The 21,920-nt window shown below is 46.6% G+C and overlaps 2 protein-coding genes across 4 annotated transcripts in view; one reads left to right on the top strand and one right to left on the bottom strand.

The window, feature by feature from the left end:
- LOC105559770 (unconventional myosin-XVIIIa-like) overlaps positions 1 to 21,920 on the bottom strand; it is a 56,677-nt gene that overhangs the window by 31,085 nt on the left and 3,672 nt on the right. Inside the window, exons 2-5 of one of the 3 annotated variants that reach the window (XM_012008331.1) lie at positions 20,941 to 21,590; positions 19,535 to 20,191; positions 18,589 to 19,056; positions 14,477 to 14,611 (exon numbers count right to left, since the gene is read on the bottom strand). In XM_012008331.1, the coding sequence (XP_011863721.1) occupies positions 14,477 to 14,611; positions 18,589 to 19,056; positions 19,535 to 20,191; positions 20,941 to 21,075 (1,395 nt within the window). In that variant the 5' untranslated portion in view covers positions 21,076 to 21,590. Of the gene's footprint in view, positions 1 to 1,197; positions 3,871 to 14,476; positions 14,612 to 18,588; positions 19,057 to 19,534; positions 20,503 to 20,940; positions 21,591 to 21,920 lie in introns of those variants that run through there. The other 2 variants (XM_012008330.1, XM_012008332.1) reach the window with 2 other exon arrangements.
- Positions 13,926 to 21,920, top strand: part of LOC105559769 (hemK methyltransferase family member 1-like) — a 14,181-nt gene continuing 6,186 nt past the window's right edge. The window contains exon 1 of the mRNA XM_012008329.1: positions 13,926 to 13,942. The gene's annotated coding sequence lies outside the window, so the exon portion shown is untranslated. The remainder of the gene's footprint in view (positions 13,943 to 21,920) is intronic.

A 21,920-nucleotide genomic window follows, 5' to 3' on the forward strand; every position in this document is an offset into this window, starting at 1 on the left:
TATTTCTTAACACATTTTTTGTTTTATTAAGAAATACTCAGTATTTACTGAGTTATAGTAAATTAAAGATGCATTTTATTGACTCGCGATTTAAACACTCCGGAAACATCCGAGCGAACCCGAACATGCTCATGACGTCATAGGGTATATGCCGAAGTATAACGCATACTAAAGTACGTGTAATGTGTTTCTGATCGTGCTATAATTATTTGTATGTGCGATTAAAATACAAAATGAGTACTGGGAAGAGATATCGGTGGTGTTTTGTGCCCATGTGCAAAAATACGGCATTAAATTCACCGCATAAAGTTTTTGTGTCAGTACCACGGAATGAACGTATCCCAGTGAGAAATGATTCGTCGATCGACGTCGAAATGATGTCGAATCGCCGTCAATTCGACGGTGTCGATGTCGATTCGACGTCGTTTCGACATCGATCGACGAATCATTTCTCACTGGGATACGAAGATTATGGTTTCGAGCAGTCCGTCGTCCTGATGAACCGTCACTGTCAAATTATTATTGTTGTGAGGATCATTTTGATGTAAGTACTAAGATAAGTAAAGTGCTTAAAAGTGACAAGCTTTCCTTGATCAAGGAAAAGGTTTTAACCACAAAATGATCCTCACAACAATAATAATTTGACAGTGACGGTTCATCTGGACGACGGACTGCTCGAAACCATAATCTTCGTATACGTTCATTCCGTGGTACTGACACAAAAACTTTATGCGGTGAATTTAATGCCGTATTTTTGCACATGGGCACAAAACACCACCGATATCTCTTTCCAGTACTCATTTTGTATTTTAATCGCACATACAAATAATTATAGCACGATCAGAAACACATTACACGTACTTTAGTATGCGTTATACTTCGGCATATACCCTATGACGTCATGAGCATGTTCGGGTTCGCTCGGATGTTTCCGGAGTGTTTGAATCGCGAGTCAATAAAATGCATCTTTAATTTACTATAAATATTGAGTATTTCTTAATAAAACAAAAAATGTGTTAAGAAATATATACATACAGTAGAACGACAAGGTTGATCTAAAATTACTTTAAGACCCTATTACCGACACTTTTCTACTCGTTTTCCATTAGCAAACATTATTTTCCGTTAGTCCAGGCCGAGGATTTTAGCAGCCCGGGCGAAATTTCCCACCTCCATTGGATCCTTCGCGAAACGTACCTCGTCCGTTCGCGGGGTCACTCTATTTTCCAGAAGAACCTCGAGATGCTTCATGCACTCCCCTTCGTCCTTTGCGCGGCCACTTTCTCCGCCACGTTTCACATTCTTCGTTATGTTTGACTCCACTTTCCCATTCTCCCGTATTTTCCGTCTTATCTTCCTGGCCAGAGCCATCTCGACCAGCTCCTCCCACTCGATAATGTCCTGAATCGGTTTCGTGCATCTTTGGTGACCCGGCCGACTCCGCTTCGAGATCTTCTTCGAGTTATTGGTCCAGCTACTTTTGAAACCGAACATCCGGAACCCATTGTCCGCGCTCGGTATCCTCTGCTCTATTTCCGCCGTGATCCTATGCCACTTGCGTTCCTTTGGCTTCCTGATAACGTTACTGTCGTCCCAGCCTTTCTCCATCCTCTTGATTCTCTCGTCCGCGCATCCTACACGCAGAGTGTCCGCCCAGTTCTCCCTTTTGAAACTTTTGTCAGCTCGCAATGACGAGCACTGATTGCGCCTGTGAGACCCTCTGAATCTTTCTTTGGCATCGGATTTGACGCTCGACGATCGTTCGAGGCCGCGATTCGTGTTGACCAGTCGACTTTCCGGACAGCCGTTTTGCCCGATCTCGGAGGAGTGCATGCTGTCGCTGTCGCTGCACTCCCATGAGCTCGTGCTATTTCTGCTGTGCTTCCTGTCGAGGACAACGCCATTGCTCGAAACGCTGAACTCGTGCTGCTTCGAGAAGTCCTGCGCCGGTGACTTCGGGGCCTTTTGCGAGGGAAGGCCTTGACGATTGTTGTGCTTAGCTATACCACTGGCGTGAGCCTTACCTCTGCACGATCTGTGAAGAAGATGATGCGCATCAAGCGACATATTGTCGAGCTCGTCCCTGCTACGCGGCATCTTCTCGGTCTCTCTTCACAGAGGTGGGTTTCACGTTGTCACTTTCGCAACGCAATTATCACTAATTCTGACGAGACTTCTCTCATGTAGTCTGCGGGCTTTCTTCAAGTTTGCCTGGGAATTCACGCGTACAGAATTCTTCATTAACCGTTGAAAGCCGAAAATTTCCTCATCGCTCAGCGCAACAACGTCAGATCATTTCTTGCATGTAAATTGTTTGGTAATCATGATACTTCGTTATACCGCATGCGTTAATTGGTATTCATTTGTTATTGGTGCACCAGCATTTTTCTATTGGTTCCACATTTTTTTCCTACATTTACGACAATCGAAGGCACCGATCACTCAGTTTCCACTCGCGACACATCTCTAAAAGCAGTCCTCGAGCGCCGTCATCGAGCTCGATTAAAATGTATTAATCCACAGAGATGCAAATGTCAATTCCCCGGCACGTTTCCTGCGGTGCTCGTTTCGATGCGTTTCGACAAACGGCTCGTATCCGCGAGAACTGAGACGCGGCTTCCTCCAGGAGGTCCTCTCATGACTCGAGACGGCGGCGACGGTCACGAGGGCAGGACCCGATCACGAGGAGCATCACGGGGGTCTCCCGAGTGTCGACTGAAGCAACGCTGGTGCTCCGAGACAGAGACAGGTCCTCTCGTTGAGGAGAACCGAGGAGAACGAGAGAGGCGTGTGCCCACGAGAGCCGCCCGGGAGTTCTTTCTCTCCATCACGAAACGTAATTCTCCCGCTCGCTCTCCACGTACCTCCGTCCTCGTCTCCCGCTTCCGTCGCGCGAATGTCCCCTCTCTGTCCCCCTATCGGTCCGGCCGACCATACGCTCGGCTTCGGTTACTTCAACGTCCTTCCTCCGCGATTTGCACGGATGACAAACAGTCGGCTAGTAGGCCGATCCGATTCCGCGGCGATTGCGGGCCCAAGATTTGCGATCGGCGCAAATTCGACGGATAGGCCCGGGCGGGATGACTCGCCGTCTAGAATCGCGTTTTTACGTCGTTTGGAGCGTTTTGGTTAAAAGGAATTTAAGCACAAGTTTCGCCGTCCTCAACACGAAATATCCAACGCCACAATGTTGCATTAACGATTGAAAATTGATTGGAATGTTTTAATATAATACCTTCGTCCGGTTGATCTACATAAATCTAGTTTGAAGCTAATGATATAGACGCATTCTGAAATTAAATGGCAAGCTTCCTCTCAGAGGCCATGGAACCCAACCTACGGAAGCGTAACGTGAGTGCAAGCAAGAATCGCTTCTGAGAAATACTCGACTCGATCGTTCGCTTCAAATATACGTGGCTGCCGTTTACAGTGCGAAGCTCTCGCGCTTTCGAAAGCTTCGCGCGTGAAGCGGAGGAAATGCCGGGAGCAGGATAGAAGTGTTTATATATAGCTTTCCTCAGAAGGGAGTTCTGGCAGGCACGGGGGAAATGTATTATTTAAGCGACTCTCCGTCCCGATCTTGCCTCTCGGCGTGAAAACTGCGTAACGAGCGTTCTTATTTTAATAGTCTCGTACACTCTGCGTCTCGCATTTCTGCGTTTTCTAAAGATACGTTCCGCTCGGTTGCCCTCGGCAGCCTTTTTTTCCCAATTCAAGTTTTACAGTCCCCGCAGCCATGTCCGATAGAATCACATCGCCGTCGCGACGTCTTCATTTTGTACACGATTACGGCGCGGCGATAAGAAAATCGTGCCTCTCAAGCCCGAGGAAAACGTTTGCGGATTGGTCACGTGCGGTGGCATCGAAGCGACGTCTCGGTGCGTGCACCGCACGTGCTGTCGAGAGAGGCGCGCTCGTGAAGATTCGAGGGAGCACCGGGCTGGCTATTTTAAGAAACTCGTAACACGCGAGATTGCGTCCTACCAAAGAGAGTTACCCGACGGGCGGACATTGCCGCAAACATGCGCCTGTACAGAGAGACGTATTATAACGGTGCGGCCGGTGTTTAGCTCTTTGCGGTCCGAATATCACCGTCGCGGCCATGTTGGTAGCGAGAAACGGCAGCGGCGTTTCTCGATGTACGACAATTCGCACCGCGTATCGGCGGCAATATCCAAAAATATGCAGTATGATGGCGTATGTCGACTGCAACGAGGTAACCGATGACCCAGATGGCACGAAGGTGAACGTAAGTTCACGAAGAATTTATTTCAAAGAATGCCTGCAGAATGAGAAAACGGAAGAATTCTTGAAGAATCAGCCACGATCAGTTCGTCTTGAAGTATTCAGAAGTTCATTATGCATGTATAACTTTCCCAATCGTTCTTATGGTTTTCTTCTATGAATTCCCGAAGAATTACAATTCAGAAAGACGGAAAACCTGAAGAATGCTTCACTCAAAAAATGGTCTTACTAACGCATGTAGATTTTTAGGGGTCACAAAAATGTATCGCTATTTTGTGTATCTGTTTGTAGCCTGCAAAATTTATAGCAGCAACATTCTAGCGATAACTTCTGAAAAGTTTAGGTTTCGTGACTAACAATAAATATTAATTATTCACATTGGATAAAAATAAATTGCTAGAACAATTTTTGTAAGGAATATAACTGTTTATGTGCCTCGATCAAACGTTATAATGGATGAGCGTCGCAGAAAGATTTTCTTCCCAACATTCGCTAACAGTTCGGATAGAAATTTGGTTTCTGTTATTCAAATTTACTAAATACAAAAAACATATGCGATTTCGCAATATTGACTGTTCATTTATATCTCAGTTATTTTTTCGCACCTAGAAAATTGTTGCTGCAGTTTGCAAGATCATTTTTTTAGTGTTTGCGAATTTACTGTGCTATCTGGGAAGGCAGCGCTCCCTGTTCTCTCATGGCGAATTCCAAGACTTGTTTACAGCCAATTCTTATATTTAAGGATCGTCTTAAATATCTCTTGAAATATTTAGCCAGTAAAATGATCCGTATAGCATCCATACGGACCATTTTGTGGCTAAACACTCTTCGAACATGTATTTAAAACAAAGTCAAATACTAACAATAATGGATTATATCGACGGTAACTGGCAAAATGTAATTAATTCACGACGTTTCGACCAGTAATACTGGTCCTTCTCAAGTGTCACCAATTAAATGTGACAGCAAGTAATCTACAAAAAAATTATTACATTATGTGAGCGAGAAAAACCACGAAGTTAAGTTTATAAGATATGAGTACGTAACAGTGTCGCTAAAACTTACAGGTGATGTGTTAGAGAGTGTGATTTTAAAAAGGTACATTGTCCAATAAAATGAAATCACTCTGCACAGTGAAGAATATGGAGTTAAAAAAGTTAAAAATTGAGCTAATAGTCAAAGTGTCAGGCACAGTCAACGTTTGATAGGACACTGAGAGCGTTACAATATAAAACCGTCTGCGTTCGTCCACAGAGGACGGGTAAATAACTAATATAAACATGTAAATAAATTAAGTGGCGCGTACAATCTTGTCATAAATTGAGCTAAGGTTGTCGGTATCTTGTTGTAAGTTGATCGTGTGTTTGAGAGGCTTCTTAATGTAGAACATTTCAGCAATTTCTCGTTTTTTAAAATGTGGCTCCTTGTGTAAAATTACCGGATTGTCCCAATCAAATTCGTGTCCGGTAATCTCACGACGCTTACTGAAATGTCAAATTTGACTGTAACGCACTCGGTGCGCAATAGTGCAAGCAATCTCGCTATTAGCTTTCCTCATATCGGATGAAATTCGTGGAGTAGGAGCCACTTGGAAGAGATAATACCATTCAAGGACATGTAGCGTTCGGTCGATTGTAAGGAAGGAGACAATTAATGTTCTATACGCGCCATCCTAGGCCTTAAGTTAGACCAGGCCGATGACGCACCGTTGTCATTGTTCGACAACGTGTGTATTCAATGAGACGAGGAACGTCGTGAATCGATCGCGACGTGGGTGGATTGCTACACGACAATTTCTCCGTTACATTTTGCCCGCGTGGGACGCGCCGGATCGATGAATTAGAAGCAGGTAGAAAAAAATGAATTTACATACACAGCAGCGTGCACCCCTGAGGCCAAATCTCTTAAAAGGAAGAGCGCTCTGGGAGCTAACTCGGGCTCGTCGTGGCTTGTAATGGCCTTAGCACGGGCTTTAGTTAAGACGATGTATCGATAACGATAAAAAGCCAGACACAAACAGTCGCGACGGCGCGATTCGCTTATGTGCATGCATAAATCGTTGGTATAATCGGAAAGGCTGAAATTAGCGACACGCAGAATGACGTAGGCACATCTGGTGAATGTCTCGCATAATACACGCCGTAATTAGCTTCAATTTTCAATCATCGGTACCGGAATATCGGCATTTTCACCGCGACAGACGTATCCGCCGATCGAGGATCGTTAGCGCGAAGCTTCTGCATAGTTGAGAAGCTTCCTGCCAAGAGCAGCTCCCGATCCGTACGGCTGTTTCTCACGGTGCCGCGATGTGCGAGCCGGGCTTCACGGTTACATTGTTCCGCGCGGCGACCCGCGCTATGCGCCTTTTTACGCCGCGCTCACGCTGGAGAACGGAACGACGAGGAGATAGGTGGAACAACTGGAATTAAAGTGTAGGTCGAAACGGCCGGTGATCCCCCTCGGTGCGGGCCGCCCGAGCGCATAACATACGCGACAAACAAGGCAAACCTGACTTGACGCGCCGCATTCAACGAACAATTGGATTTCAATAACCGTTACCTTCTAGCGTAACGCGACGCGGTTGCTGTCCTCTCGCGCTTCCGCGCCTCGCGTTACTGTCCCGAAGAGAACGGCGATTAATTTTGGGATTAATGATCATTTCGTACGGGATAAACGCCGCAAAGCTAAAGGCGACGATCAATTTCGCCGGTATTTTGCGCCCAAGGGTTATAAGGCTGGGCTTCGACGAGAAACTATCGAAAATACCGATAGAATCCACGGGGGAAGGTCGTTCGAGGCCGCGCCAGATTCTTGCGGAGAAGGAGAAAAAGAAATGAAATGGAAAACGAGTCCTTTAGTCGCTCACGCTGCGCGAATTGCTAAACCGACCTTGTGCGTTGTAGCGATTAACGTAGGCGTGGTTGCGGCCACTGAAGTTGTAAGTGGTGGATTTAAGAACGGTATCCATTTCGATGCGATATGGAGGAAAAGAAAGGACAACGTGCATTTCAAATTCCATAAAAGAAGTCCAGAAAAAGAAAAAGAGCACCTTTCCTGGGTCGAAATTTTTATCGATAGTCGCTTTTAGGTGGACAGACGAGATCCGGGGAAAAAAAACCGAGACAGCGGCAGAGTCCTAGCATTTGAGTGAAAATTGAATGTCGTTTTTGATGTGTGGGCAAAAAAATAAAAAAATTCGATGACTCACGGATTGACGGACAGACCGGATTGACTGGTACGACCATAGCAGACGCGAGTCGTAAATCTATAACAGCGCGCGTACTCGGGGCCGCACAGCGCGAGTAACATGCTTACATGAGCGCGTCTAAACCATCTTGATCTGATTTGAAACAAGCTCGCACAGAATCCATACATATATTCGTCACAGCCACTCGCTCTATATCACCGCTCCACTTTCTGAGCACCACTACAACATTGCTTATTAATTCCTAAGACTCTTCCCACGGAGCCGCGCGTTGTCAAATTCAAACTCGGCTCCGCGATACGCGGGTTCTATGCACAAGTAATCGTCTGTGAACATAAAGAATTTGTACTATTTGTACACGTAGTGAGAGATGCAAATTCCAGCGTTTATCACGCGGGAGAAGTTATAACGAGAAAAGACTCGAGACTAAAGCCAACGGCACACGATACTACTTTTCCTACTGGATTGCTTACGAGAGCCAATCAGGATTTAAGCCAACGGCACACGATACAATTTTTCCTACTGGATTGCTTACGAGAGCCAATCAGAATGCAGAGTTTTGGATCAGGTGACTTAAGGCTGAATCCTGATTGGCCCTCGTAAGCAAACCAGTAGGAAAAATAGTATCGTGTGCCGTTGGCTTTAGCTTTAAGTCACCTGATCTAAAGCCAACGGCACACGATACTATTTTTCCTACTGGATTCCTTACGAGAGCCAACCAGGATTCAGCTTTGAGTCACCTGATCGAAAACTCTGCGTCCTGATTGGCTCTCGTAAGCAATCCAGTAGGAAAAATAGTATCGTGTGCCGTTGGCTTAAAACTCTTAATCCTTATTGGATCTCGTAAGCAATCCAGTAAGAAAAATAGTATCGTGTGCCGTTAGCTTAAAGCCGACGGCGCACGATACTATTTTTCCTACTGGATTGCTTACGAGAGCCAATAAGAATGCAGGGTTTTTGATCAGGTGACTAGAGGCTAAACCCTGATTGGCTCTTGCAAGCAATCCAGTAGGAGAATAGTTCGTGTGCCGTTGACTTAATATTGTCCTTTCCAAGTTTCATTCAGAAAAATGAAAATGGTCGCGTTAACGCAAACGTCACGACGGGAATTAGCTCCTCGGTGAGGTAAAGGGAAACATCGGGAAGTACACGGTTTCCATACGGTGACGACGGTGACGGAGGACGGTGTCGGAGAGGCGCCAAGGATCAGCCGGACCGCGTAATGCGCGCGGCATCTCTCTCGCTTATCGCAATCGAGATGCCTCTCGCCACGAGCCGCTGACGGCGCGCGACAACGACGGAGAGTGTAAGCGCGTTAACGCCGTCTCGCGCATCAACGTGGGCGGATAAGAGGGCGGGGTGCGCGTACGCGTATGTACGTACGTGGACTCCCAAGCCACCACGATTACGTGCATAAAATACAAATTACGCCGCGCGAACGCGGCGACCGACTTCGCCTTTTGCCCGCCGATCCGCAACTGCATGCAAATTTATTCGCAGCGGCACAGCCGCTCGAGTGGCCTATTCATTTTTGCGAAATAGCGCGGCGCCGATGAAAAGTTAAGCGATTCGCGCGATTCCCATCTCTGCCTTTTACGAGTCGGACTGATAACGTATTCGTCCCTCTCTCGCATTCATTAAATTTCAAAGATGTCTCCGTAATTATTTCCCCCTCTCCCGGTCTCCCCGATTAAAATTCGGGTCGCAGAATCGTCCGACACGTGCGAGGTCGAAGGATAAGAAGTTTCATTATTTATATTATTTTCGCCGCTGACGCCCGAGGCGAAAATCTGTGTTATACAATTGCTCGTAAGATAAGCGTAATATATAGAGAAAGGTCCCCTATTATGAGAGAGGCTCTTAATATAAGATAGCAGAGTTTCTGCTAAATTAATGTCATCGTCTGTCGGTTTCGCCATGAATTTATTGCCCTTGGAGTGGAATTTATTCAGTGGAAAATTGACCGTTGGATTGTGTAATCGTGGCGAAAAAAAATTGTGATTGAATTTGGACGTTGAAAACTTACTATCTCATATTAGAATTCTATCTCATAACAGAGGACTTTCCTCTATATATACTTATAGTATTTAAATATGTGAAGAAGGCCAGTGCTCCAAGAACTGCTTTTTGAAAAAATATGACTTTGGAGCCATTGAGAACATGGCGCAGAGCATTGAAAAACGGAAAACAACAAAGAAATTGAGCATACATATATCGTGTTTAATGGTGACTTATACGACTTAAGCGGGAAGCACACACTTTGGCGTAAGAGCATAAGCATATGCATAAAGAAATTGATTGGTCCACAAGCAAATGCATAAGGAAATGAACCAATCAAATTCCTTCTGCACATGCTCATGCACTTATGCAAAAGTGTGTGCTCCCAGCTTTAGATTTTCGCCCGAGGAGTTCAATATGCGCTCGCCAACGTGGTGTACCAACAACAGCCCGCAAAGTCACAGACGCGTACGACGAGGGGCCGTTAAACTCGCGCAGCCCTCCGCTCGCGTGGGCAACCCACTTTTTTTTCCGAACGCCCGATATTTATAGGCGATAAGCTGACGTCATTACAAGGCAGCGACCGTAGGTGCATCGTATTTAGTGCCACGCGCGTTATCGTTCTCTCTTTGCGAGGAAACTCCCCCCCTTCTTATCGGCCGGCGACGATTAGCGTCGAGCTAAACAAACGCAATGAATTTGCGGCGCGTGTCGTTAACGAGTCGGGGTAATAAAGGGGTTAACGACTCGGGCGGGTCTAACGGGCCGTGCGATTTTCCGGATGGAAAAGGAAACCTCGCTGGCGTTCGCGGCGGAGATATGATTATTGGCCTACATATCGCGGCGCGGCGGGGATCCCCCGGCGATCGGCGATGTTATCACGCGTATACCCGGTACCCTCCTCGCGGGCGTAATAATAGTGCCGCGGCGGTAACGGCGTAATTACTCACTACGTAGCGCGTAACATGCAATTCTAATTACGTAATTTGACATTTACGTAGTCGATACCGTCGAGAGCGGCTGAGCGAGCGAGCGAGCGAGCGAGCCGTCACGTCGCACCGTGAGAGAGCGGAGAGCTGCACGAGGACGTTGCGGACCGTGTACCACCCCCCTCGAGCGACTCCGTATTTCGCAGCTGCGCGCGTTTCAGCGGCATTCGCCGGTTCTTCGATTAATAAGATCGCGAGATTATCGGCCTGCGATTTTTCCCACCGGCGCCGACACCTTTAATCTCCACGCGGCGCGATCGTTTCCCTCGTTGATCTCGGAAGTAGGGTTTACGCGATGCCGAGATGACGAGAGACGAGGTACCAGAGAGATCTACTCTCAATCTTCACAATATAATTTCCTAATAAAAAAAACCTAGGAAAATTTCTTTTAAAATTAATAAAGGGAGAGTAATATATGTATATACACAGGGTGTTTTGTAATACCCGCCTTACCTCTTGTTTACGGATAGAGCGAACTGGGCTGAGTCGAAAAGTCCTCGACCATTTTGCTATTTTCGCAATCGCTAACGAGTTATTAATTATTAAAAATCGTTATCTTAACCCGGTCTACCAATTCAAACGCGCGGCGAGATGCGGCCGTCTCGCGATCGGCGTTGCTAGGCGCGCGGGGAGTTGTTAGACACTAACACCCCGTCGCGGCTGCTTAGTCTTAAAGTCTGATCTACAACGTGCTCTTTGCGTCCAGAAACATTCTGTTTTATACAAGCAAATCAAAACGCTTCAAAAATTTGACAGCATACGATTGCGCGATGTATAATGTACAATTTGTCAACTTGCACAAATTCTTTAAATGTATTTATCGGCTACAAAACAGAATGTTTCTAGATGCAAACAGCACATTGTAGATCAGGCTTTATTATTTAAAAATGTATCTCTCCAATCTTTCTTCGTGATTGAATGTGAGCTATAACCCAGGTAGCACATATTGGTTTCATATACGTTTTTTAAACGTATATATAGTTTCATAACCGTAAAGAACCATTGAGAAACGTTCGAACGGAAACGTTTTTAAAACCATGATTTAAGAAACGTATTTTTTACGTTTCTACAGTTAATCTTTCAATATGCGTATGTGGGTGTATTTTACACTACAGGCTTAATCTTTTCCTAGATTTCACATAGAAGCAAATTTTTTGTGCTTCCTTCTTTAGCATTATCGAAAAACTATTAAAATTAAAATTTCAACCTATTTATAAAATATTTATTTTGTGTAGCACGTGTTGATTTTTATACGTTTCATACACGTTTACTAAACATTAGATACGTTTAAGAAACATAGATGAAACCTAATATAATAACATAAGAGACATATATGAACCATCACATACTACCTGGATTATGCCCGATAGGGTGGAGTTAGGAATGCCCTAATAAGGAATCCCTGACATGTGCCTAATCCGGTACGCCTGATTCCCTCATAGAATTTGATAGACATTAACCTGAATATATAGCATAAGTACCACTCACTGCCGCGGCGTGGCGACCGCGCGTTAGTCTTTCTCATAAGTAAAAATCATTCCGTATTAGTATAAGAGGCGAGCCGATATGATGCGACAACGAGTTGTCTGGATCGAGAAAGTAGACGTCCAATGGACATCCACTGAATGTCCATGTGTTATCTGGGTGTAGCACATGTTGGTTTTTATACGTTTCTTAAACATTTATTAAACATTAAAAAATTTATTAAACATTAAAACGTTTAGGAATCATATATGAAACGTGCTACCTGGGATATGTCTCAAAAGCGTTATAAACATGACGAAAAGATGTTTGCAACAGAAATTATAAAGAAGTAGGAATTAAAAAAATTTCCCTTTAGCTTTAAAAAACGTTTCTATAATGGTTTCTTAAACGTTATTTTATCAGAAAAAAACGTTTCATCTAACGTTTTTCCGAATGGACATTTTAACTCATGAGAAACGTTTCTAAAAATCGGTTATAAAACGTTTCGAAAAAACGCTTCTAAAACGTTTTTGAAACGTATATGTGCTACTTGGGAACATAGTCTACTTCTCCAGCGTAAGTTTTATACGGATTTTTCGAAATATCGAACAGATGAAGCGAAAGTTTTTCAACATCATTCGCGACGAAGTTTCGAAGAGAGTCCTTTCATTGCAAAGCGGGAGAATTGTGTTGTAGCCCGCTTTATTTTGCCATGCTCTCCACAACGCCATGTCGGCAGCACGTTCTTGGCCGTACCGCCGTGCCGCCGGCTTTATCGACCGTCAGTAAACATCATCGTGCCCGTTTCATTGTGCATTTTAACGCCAACATAAGTCGCACTTTGTTAGAGCTAATTGCCAATTACGACACGTCGCTGCTCGCGTCCGACGTGCGTACAAATTGCGCAGCGAGCAATGTGACGCCCGTGTTCACGACGATCGCGTTCGTCTCGTTCCCGGGACAATTGCGTTATTTCGCAATTATATTTGTACCCTCGCCACTCAAGCGGGACTGGCAATCTGACTTTAAATCTTGAGGTCGACGCGAAGGCTCGGACAAACGGAATTAATATTAATTAAATTACAGAGCTCGCTTTCAAAGTAAACAGTAAAACCGTTTCACTATTATATTTACCGTAAGGCTTACGAGGATATTTACACACCTGATGGATGTGTTATTTCTTCATAATCCACTTTGAGATGATATTAAAATAGAATATCATCAAACTGTCGCCGGGGGCTTTACTAACGTTCGAACGTAAATCCTGTTAGAGCGTCCCAGGAGCATCGTACGAAAACGTAGCCGCGCTCAACGTACATTTCGACGTGGTGCAATTTGCATTTCACGCTTATCGATGAATTCAGAAATGCGGATGCGATACCGCTCATTCTTGGCAACTGCTCCTCTGCAACGGCGCCTTCAATCTCGTCGCGATAACGAGTAGGAATGCGCGTTACGTCGCGTGACAGTTTAATTTAATGAAGGCGGCACGAAAGCCCGCAAGCTCGGCCGCCAGCGAAGCCGCGGAATAAAAGAGGGCACGCGGCATGTGCGGGAATAATATACGGCGCACATGTTCGTTTCTGCCAACAATACGAGTGTCAATCACGGATCAGTGAGTGTGCATCGCGCTCTAATACATCACTCCCTGTGATCCGCGCAGGGGTCTCCGCCGTCTCGTTTATGGCAACTGCGGTTTTCGGCTTTCGGGCGATAGAACGCGAGCAGTTTGCCGCATCCGGGAAATTCGTTGCAAGTGATTAGATAACTCCCATTTGTGTAAAGTCTGCTCAAAATAATTCCAGCTCTTGGGACAAATTTTTCCAATTCTCGGAGAATCGGTACACGCAACGTGCCTCTGCGAAATGTGACCAAGCCGCCGCGAGAAGACGGCGTCTTCTCGTAACGGGCTGCGCCCGTAGTTCAGATTGCAGCTCGAAGTTCGGCGGAAACGAGGTATTACGGTACGAGGCAGCCAGTAGAGATGTACCGTTATGCGATTGCTATGCCACTGCGCCGCTCTAGGGAATGTGGGTGGAAAGTGAGCGTCTCTCCATTATTGTATTCCTCTTTCCTCGCTGCCGCGTCACCCTGCAGCCCTGTGCTGTCGCATTCCGTTGCAATTTTGTGCCCCCTTTGTGCCATCCTTTTATCTCTCCGCGTGCCCTTCGCTAAGTCGATCGCGTTTTGCTCTCGTTACTTATGCTCTCTTTACTCTTCGGTCTCCTTTCCACGCGTGACGTTGTCATAGAGAAATTACACAAGCTACAAAACTTTAATACATGGTGAAACATTCGTATAAGAGATGTGAATAGAAAACTGGAGAAGCCTGAGGAATAATTTAATTTTGATGATCGAATGAAAATTTAAATGATACAAGTCGACAAATTCGTCACCTATTTGCCTGAATTCCACCGCTTCGTCGAGGAAATTTTTGCTTCGCTCGTTAAAAGTGTCAGAAGTAATTTAAATATTTCTCCACTTACTCTTTTCGCAAGGCTCTTTCGGCAAACTCGACTTGTATGGCATTTAAACTGCAAGCGCTAAATCGGTGGGAAAACGACGATGGGCTTACTGTATTTTGATGAAACCGCAAGCTGCCGGACCGGCGAAGCGTGCCGCCGCGGATATTCGCAGGTGCCAATTCGACTTGACGTCCGTCACAACTGCCGCGTCTCGATAATTCCGACAGCTCGGCGACCGGCTGCACCTGCAACGAAATCAACACGTTAATATTGTAATGTGTACGCATCACGCGAGCGCGCCCTTGAGCGTGCCGACGATTATCGTAAAATTCATTTATGTCCGTTTATGAATAGTCACGCCATGAACGTCCGCGCGATAAACGAAGCGACAGGCACTCGCTGCCACCGGAGGGATACGGAAATTTTCTAAATGCCTATGGCTCAATTTGCTCGGGAGGTCGGAATAGCATCACGAAGACTTTTATCGGAGGGCATTTAACGATTTAACCCTTTCACTCTGGCCGAATGAATTTTTTGGTTTGCAATTCTTTTTATTTTGTCGATATGACGTTTTTTTTCCAGTTATGGAATGCGTGCTAAATCATTGAGTCTTCTAAAATTTTACAAGCGGAACATAAAAGTACATGTTCCAGTGATGGTGAAAGAGTAAAATTGATCCTGAATGAAATAAAAAAAAGTATTAGAGTCTCCTATTATGAGATATGCTCCTAATATGAGACAGTGCGGTTTCTGCTGAATTATTGGGCATCCGTTGCTTTCACCATGAAGTTGTTGCCTTTGGAGTGAAACTGTTCAGTAGAAAATTCACATCGTTAGATCGCGCATCTTATAGCGTTTTCGATTTTCTGACTCGACCCGACCCCGAGTCAGAAAAGTTTTGCGAAATTGGATGTTGAAAAACCTGCTGTCTCATATTAGGAGCTTACCCCATAACAAGGGACTTTCCTCTACTAATTATAATACAGCGCGAAGTGTTGGTATTTTTATTTGGAAGGATTTTTTTTTATATATATCGGAAAACTTAGAACCACTTTGGGAAAAGTCCGAGTCAATTAAATCGGAATGCTGGAAGCGGGACGTTAACTTTGCAGAAGTAATATCGAAGGCGCACACGCCGGTATCCCTTGCCGTTCGTCTAATCCCGATTAATCACCGTTACGGCCGGCTCCGCCTGTTATCGACGTGTCTGCGTGCCCGATACGCACGCACACACCTCGTCCGTCGGACGTGTATAACGGGGCACGCGTGCATAGTATGCACTGCATACGCACGACTTACGTGCACGGGGCCCGGGCTCGTGCAGCGCACGGAGTGCAGGAAGCAGGATGTTGACCGAGAGGGGCCTGCCGGCGCATCACCTATACATAAGTATGTAAATCACGTCACGTTCCTCCTCTGCCGTGGCGACTCTGCCCTGCCGCGAAAAGACAGCGAGGGGGAGGACGAGGACCCGGGGGTCCCTCACGTACGCGCACCAGCAAACACCCGGGACCAGCGACACCCGGTAGATGCAGCCTCTCCCGTCGGTATTTTCCCGCTTGCCTCGCCGGCCATTCAATTCCACGGAATTACCGCGATGATAAATGAGAATTGCGAATTAAAGCGGGTATCTTCACGCTCTGATACGCCAGGACGGCTGCACGCGATATTTTCAGTTTTGAGAGATCTACCTGAGAAAGATACCTGCCGCGCACGTCAGAGTCGTGAAAAACAAACGCGATTCTAAGGCCCATGGAGGAAGAGTCTCTTGTAAAGAGTGTACGAATTCCGGTACACCCTGTATGTAGCGTATAATGCGCTCGATTCGTGAGTGAATTACATCCGGTTTCTCTCCCTCCGCGTCTCTCTCTCTCTTTCTCGCTCTTTGCTCATTTCCTTTCTCTTCCTCCCATCCTCGTACGTGCTCAGTATTTCCGGATATTTATATGTTTGGATTTTGGAAAGGTTGCGTTCTCTCTCCGGCGCGCTTGAGTCTTAAATATTTTTAGACGCGCTAAAAAAAAAAAATTCGCTTCCGTGGCTAATCATGGCTTACTAAAATATTTTGCTGCCACAGCTGTAAATTTCGAAACCACAGCAAACGATTTGCACCTTATACAATAGGCACAGTAGCAAAATATTTAGCCATCACAACGAAATATTAGCTGTCCACATTTTACAAATGAATTTTAGTTACCACGGGCAGTTTTTAGCTACGGCAGCTACACTTTTCTTTCCGCGTATATACGTGCGCGCGCGTAAAAATGTTACCCGCTTCCCTGTACACGCATCGTAGCTATTTCCATTTTCTCCGAGAAACGTCCCGTCATCGTTGTTCAAAGAAAATGCGTTTCCAGCGAAGGCGGTAGTAGCGCGACACTGAACTGAGAGACGTGCGTTGCGTTTCATCGATCCTCGGACGTTTTCTGACGCGCGCTGACGCACGAAATCCCCGGATTTAGCCGTCCGATCCACCCCGGAGATTACATTCTGCGCGCGCGAGGAAGCAGTGAAAGGGAGAACGGACACAAACGGACGGAATTACACATTTCGTTTCTGGCCGCGGGAACGCGGCGGCATTTTTAGCATTCCGCGGCTACGGGGCAAGGTCAGACACGCTCGGGCATCTCCTCCTCCCGCCCCTAGACTCCTTTTTACTTTTACATCCCCCGTTCTCCAGCCGCCGGGGGCCCGCGAAGTTGGCCCCTCTTTATGAGCGCGCGCTCGTGGTGGTTGATTTGCCCGGTGGTGATAGAAGAAGATCGGATTCTCGGTAAGCTTGCTATTTTCACACGACGGTCCCCCCCGTGACTCTCGTGTACAGTTTTATTAGCGGGGACCGTGACTCACGATCCCGCTATATTCGTTGCCAGCAGTGGCAATGAACCGGCCGACATCGCACCGCAGATCATTTGTCCTACCGAAGCGCTCGCCCCGCACCTTTCGCGCGCTCGCCACCGGTCAGAGTAACGACAGCGACATGGTACCACGAGCGGTCAAACGTCAATGAAAGTGATACTGCCGTTTCGTACAGCGCACCTACCATTGCGATTTAACGTCGTGTAAGCGTTACCTACGCGAACACGCGGGGTGACAGACTCACGATCGACACAAAAAAAAGTAAGAATATTTTCTTCAACGAAACACGTTCAGTCACCTTACGTTCTGTTCAAAATCGGGACGAGAAAAATGGCACGATAGTTGCTGCCTTATTGATTAGAACGCGGTGCATTTCGCCGCTGCGCCAAAGGTCTACGGAACGACACTCGATCGACCCCTTTCTATGACCTCCGAAGAACCTAAGGATTCCTCGATGCCTTTCACCATGTTCTGCGCGGATTTCCCTGTGCGATACCGTACAACATTCATACTCGGTTTTTCAAGCGATACTTTCAAAGTTCCGAATGAAGTTGACCGCGAGGAACGATAACGAAACGTAAGTGATTAACGAAACGGACGACAAGCTGATCATTGGCAACCGATAATTGAACGTGAGGTCGTCTGCGGCGCGGTATCGCTGTGTGCCTCGCCGCGTTTCATTATTAGAGTGACTGTTTTCCGGTAAATACCATCAGATTTATGCTAATAAGCTTGCCCCGCGTTCGGCGAGAGAAAGGTTCGTTCACAGAGGGGACACGACCGGTATTAGTCTGTAGAAGAGAAAAGTATAGAGAGGTATAGGGTACTATCGCTTGCGCAATGTCCAAAGTACGCCCCGACCTCCCGAATACTCTCATCGTTCAATCGACGATTAACAAAGGTATCAGCCACGTGATAAGAACGCTAACACGGAATCTAGATATAAAATGTACTCTTGTACGTGCCGCAAGATTATTTTTTCACACGGAAAAAAGTGATGTATCAACGAGATCAGTGTAATTGAAATAAAGTCGTTGAAACAAGATCAGTATTGAATGAATGAATGAAAAATAGATAGTTGTCTTGATAATTCGGATATTTAGTTCAATGCTGAAAGTTAAAATCCATAGCAAATACAATCGAATGTTTAATTCAAGCGATTTCATTTTTCAAATTCAACTGCATTTTTTCCCGTGTATGAAAAAAAAACGTGTTATCGCCAAGTGTCTCTAACAAAGTAATAATTTGTATTAGCGAGAGAGCTTGTACACATATATGTATATTCCTCTTTCCTTCAAATTATTAGAAATGAGGAGCGCAAATGTTTGTTTTTTCACCGTATGATTATTAGTATGAGAATTACCTTCACGGTGACGCTGTTGGCGGAGCTCTTGATGAGATCGATGATCTCCTCGCGCGACTTGTCATCCACGTTGATCCCATTGACCTCGATCAGTCTGTCACCGGGCAATAGACCCGTGTCATTGTTGTGCTGCACCAGAGCGCCAGGTTCGGCGAAAATCACCGGTCTCATCTGCGTGACGCCGTTCGCCGCCCGCTCGACGATCACGGCGCGACGAAGCGAGAAGCCGAAATCGCTTCGCGGCGGCGGTTGCCGCTGGATGGTGAGCTCCCTGGGTTCGGGTAACTCGAGCGGCACGATCTCCGGGAGCTGCAGCTCGATCCCCTGCTCTTCGAAGGAGACCGACGACCGCCACCTCGAGAAACCCTGGGACTCACCAACGGGCGACAGGCTGAACGGCGGTGTCGCGAAACTCGAGTTCGTCGTGTCCGTCAAGGAATCCGCGGATGGACTAGCACTGGTAACGACCTGAATATAATAAGGTGATACTTGGACGTTACCCCATTTCATTTATCGTCTGTTATCATTTATTACACATTTACGCGTGGCTTTTAAAAATGTATAAATATGAGACAAACCGAATCTTGAATACGAAATAGCGAATTATGAAATTTATTAGCAAAGTTCGAGTCAAAGTTATAATTAATAAAAGTTATTTATATTCACAGAATCGACATGGAACTTTCTTAGAAAGATTCGTTCGAAGAGTTACGAGGATAATTGCAAAAATGCATTCTACGATTGCCACGGAAAAAAACGCGCGATGCAAAAGACGTAATCTCGCTACTGCCTGCTTCATTATCCAACGGGATCTTCTGTCGACGATGGTTCACGTCAAATTTTAAACAAACCCACTTGGCATCTCATTACACGTTTCGGAAATGATCGTAATAATCGGGTTGCGCCGCAACCGATGCGCGGAAGAGAAAGCGGAGCGTTATCTAACCTGAAGCAGTTTGGCGTCAATCTGATGATGCTGCTGCTGCTGGTGCTGCTGGTATTGTTGCTGAATTGTCTGTTGTTGCATGGAGAGGTGCCACGCGGTTTGGCACACAGTCTCCTCCTCGTTGCAGTCGTCCTTGTTCAGAACGCTGTTCAAATGCGCTGGCACGTTCTGATAGGTGATCACTTCGTTCTGAAGGGTGTTCCTCACCAGCAAATTGCTAGCCTCCTGATAACTGGTCTCGGTGCCGTTCGGCAACACGCTTTCCTCCGAGAGAACGTTGACGGCGCAACTGTTGACGGTCAGCCGTGGTCCTTTGAGGATTCCTCGCTTGGGCGGTTTCGGCGGCAACGGCGGTAAACACTTGCCACCGGACTGAACGCCGGCGTGACTCGTCGTCGTCGACAACGTGGTCGTGGTCGCCGTAAGAGAGGTGAGGGACGCCTCCGACGAGTCACTCTGCATCAGACCGTCGGGCGTTCTGGTTGCCCAACCGCTGGCACCGGCGCTGATCGTCGAGCCTGGGCCCGCGCTCTGCGTGGCGTCCAGAAGATCGCGATCCAGATGCGCGAAAAACGACGCGCTGTAATCCGCGGTGATGCCGCTCGGCAACTTCTCCTTCTCCTTCCGACGACCGGGAATTTTCAGCGATCTACGAACCTGCAACAGAGCGTGTAAGAATGACAGGGACCTTCTCAAACCAGCGGCACTAAAACTGTGTACCATGCAGAATCCTATGAATTTTCTCAAGAAATTTTTCTTATTCTCTGTACGATGCGATTGTAACGACGCGTTGTCCATATCGCAGAACAATTGTGCAATTCTTATTTTTCGTTAATGCGCAACGGGTATGCGACCAGCACTTCATATCGTGTGAAACCACGTCCGACCAGCGACGATACTGAATCTACAGAAAAGAAGCCTTTCAAGACGAAATCTTATCACGCACTTCTGCGCTCTTTATTTCTATCTAAAGATTCTCTCCGCGATCGATTATGTTCCTCATAGCGTAGTCATCGCCAATATACGCATGTCTTTTAAAATCACAGTTTAATAACAATAATTTGAAGAAAGCTACTGGGGGAAACGTTATCGCTTCACGATATTGACAGCCGTTTATAAGATAAGAAATACAATCTGAACGAGATATCGGTTAACTTTGTGCAATTCGTGAATTTGCAAGCGGTCTACACCCACCATGTCATCGGAAGACATGACGATAACCAAAAGTGCGCTGTCGTTACAAGCTGAATACAAAGAGAAAACAATGACCGGCAGAATTCGCAGTTGGGATAAATAATATATTTCGTTGCGTTTTTGCAATTTGTAGAAAAGAAGGAAGGGGATCGCAACGAAGAGCAAAAGTATTTTTCTTAGCAAAAGTTGCCGCGACGCTCTCGCATTTTTACCTCGTCCAATCGCAGAAGCTCCTCCGTGGACATGCTGCCGCGATCGCGTTTCTTAACATCCTTCCGCTCCTTCTTCTCGCGCTTCCGCTTCTCCTTGTCGTCCTTCTCCGCGGCCTTCTTCATAAAGTTAAACATCTTCTTCACTCGCTAAACGTCCCAAGAACGCGAACGCGAGAAAGAGATAACATACGATATCTCGTTTCTCGATTGCTCGACTGGCCCTGCGCGACGCGATCGCGGACAGTCTTGATTTCTCGCACCTCGTAACATATATATGTGTGTGTGTGTATAAGTATGTGTGTGTGTGTGTGTGTGTTTGCGTATTACATATGTATTATTTATCACCGTGATCACGCAACACCGTCTGTCAAAATATCCCGCGAGCTTTTTGCCGCGACTCGCGCGCGATCGGCACTACTGGCCGTGCGAGACACGCCGAGTCGGGCGCATCGCTTCGTCACCGCCGCCGCCGCGATGACCGGCACTCACGACGACTCGAGAAGCGGCTGTCCGTCACAATTCGTTCCGGAGGCCTCGTTGCTCGTCCGAGGAGGGTTCTCCCAATGCCCCGGCTCGCCCCGCCGCGCACCGGTGCACCCTATTATCCGGCAACGGCGCCGCGTTCATCGATTTGCCCTCGGGATCGTCCCCTAGAAATTGTCATTTAAGGAAACGTTAGTCGTACTCGCGCGAGCACGTCGCTATAACGAACGATCGGATGTCGGCTTGATCGATCGCGATCGGAATGCGCGCGGTGCGATCGCTCGGCGCGTATAATGAGGGTCAAAGCACAATGCGACGTAACATTTACGCCAAAGCTTGTGCGCTACCTACGTTTACGCTTGGCGTCTTTGTCGTAAGCTATGACGTTGTTTTGTGCTCTGACCCTTGGAGTCAGAGCACAAAGCGGCGTTACACTTACGCCAAAGCTCGCGCGCTATCTACGTTTATGACTTACGTCTTGCCGTAAGCTATTACGC

This window comes from Vollenhovia emeryi, unplaced genomic scaffold, assembly GCF_000949405.1.
Source record: "Vollenhovia emeryi isolate VEMERY1.0 unplaced genomic scaffold, V.emery_V1.0 DF939255.1, whole genome shotgun sequence".
Lineage (NCBI taxonomy): Eukaryota > Metazoa > Arthropoda > Insecta > Hymenoptera > Formicidae > Vollenhovia > Vollenhovia emeryi.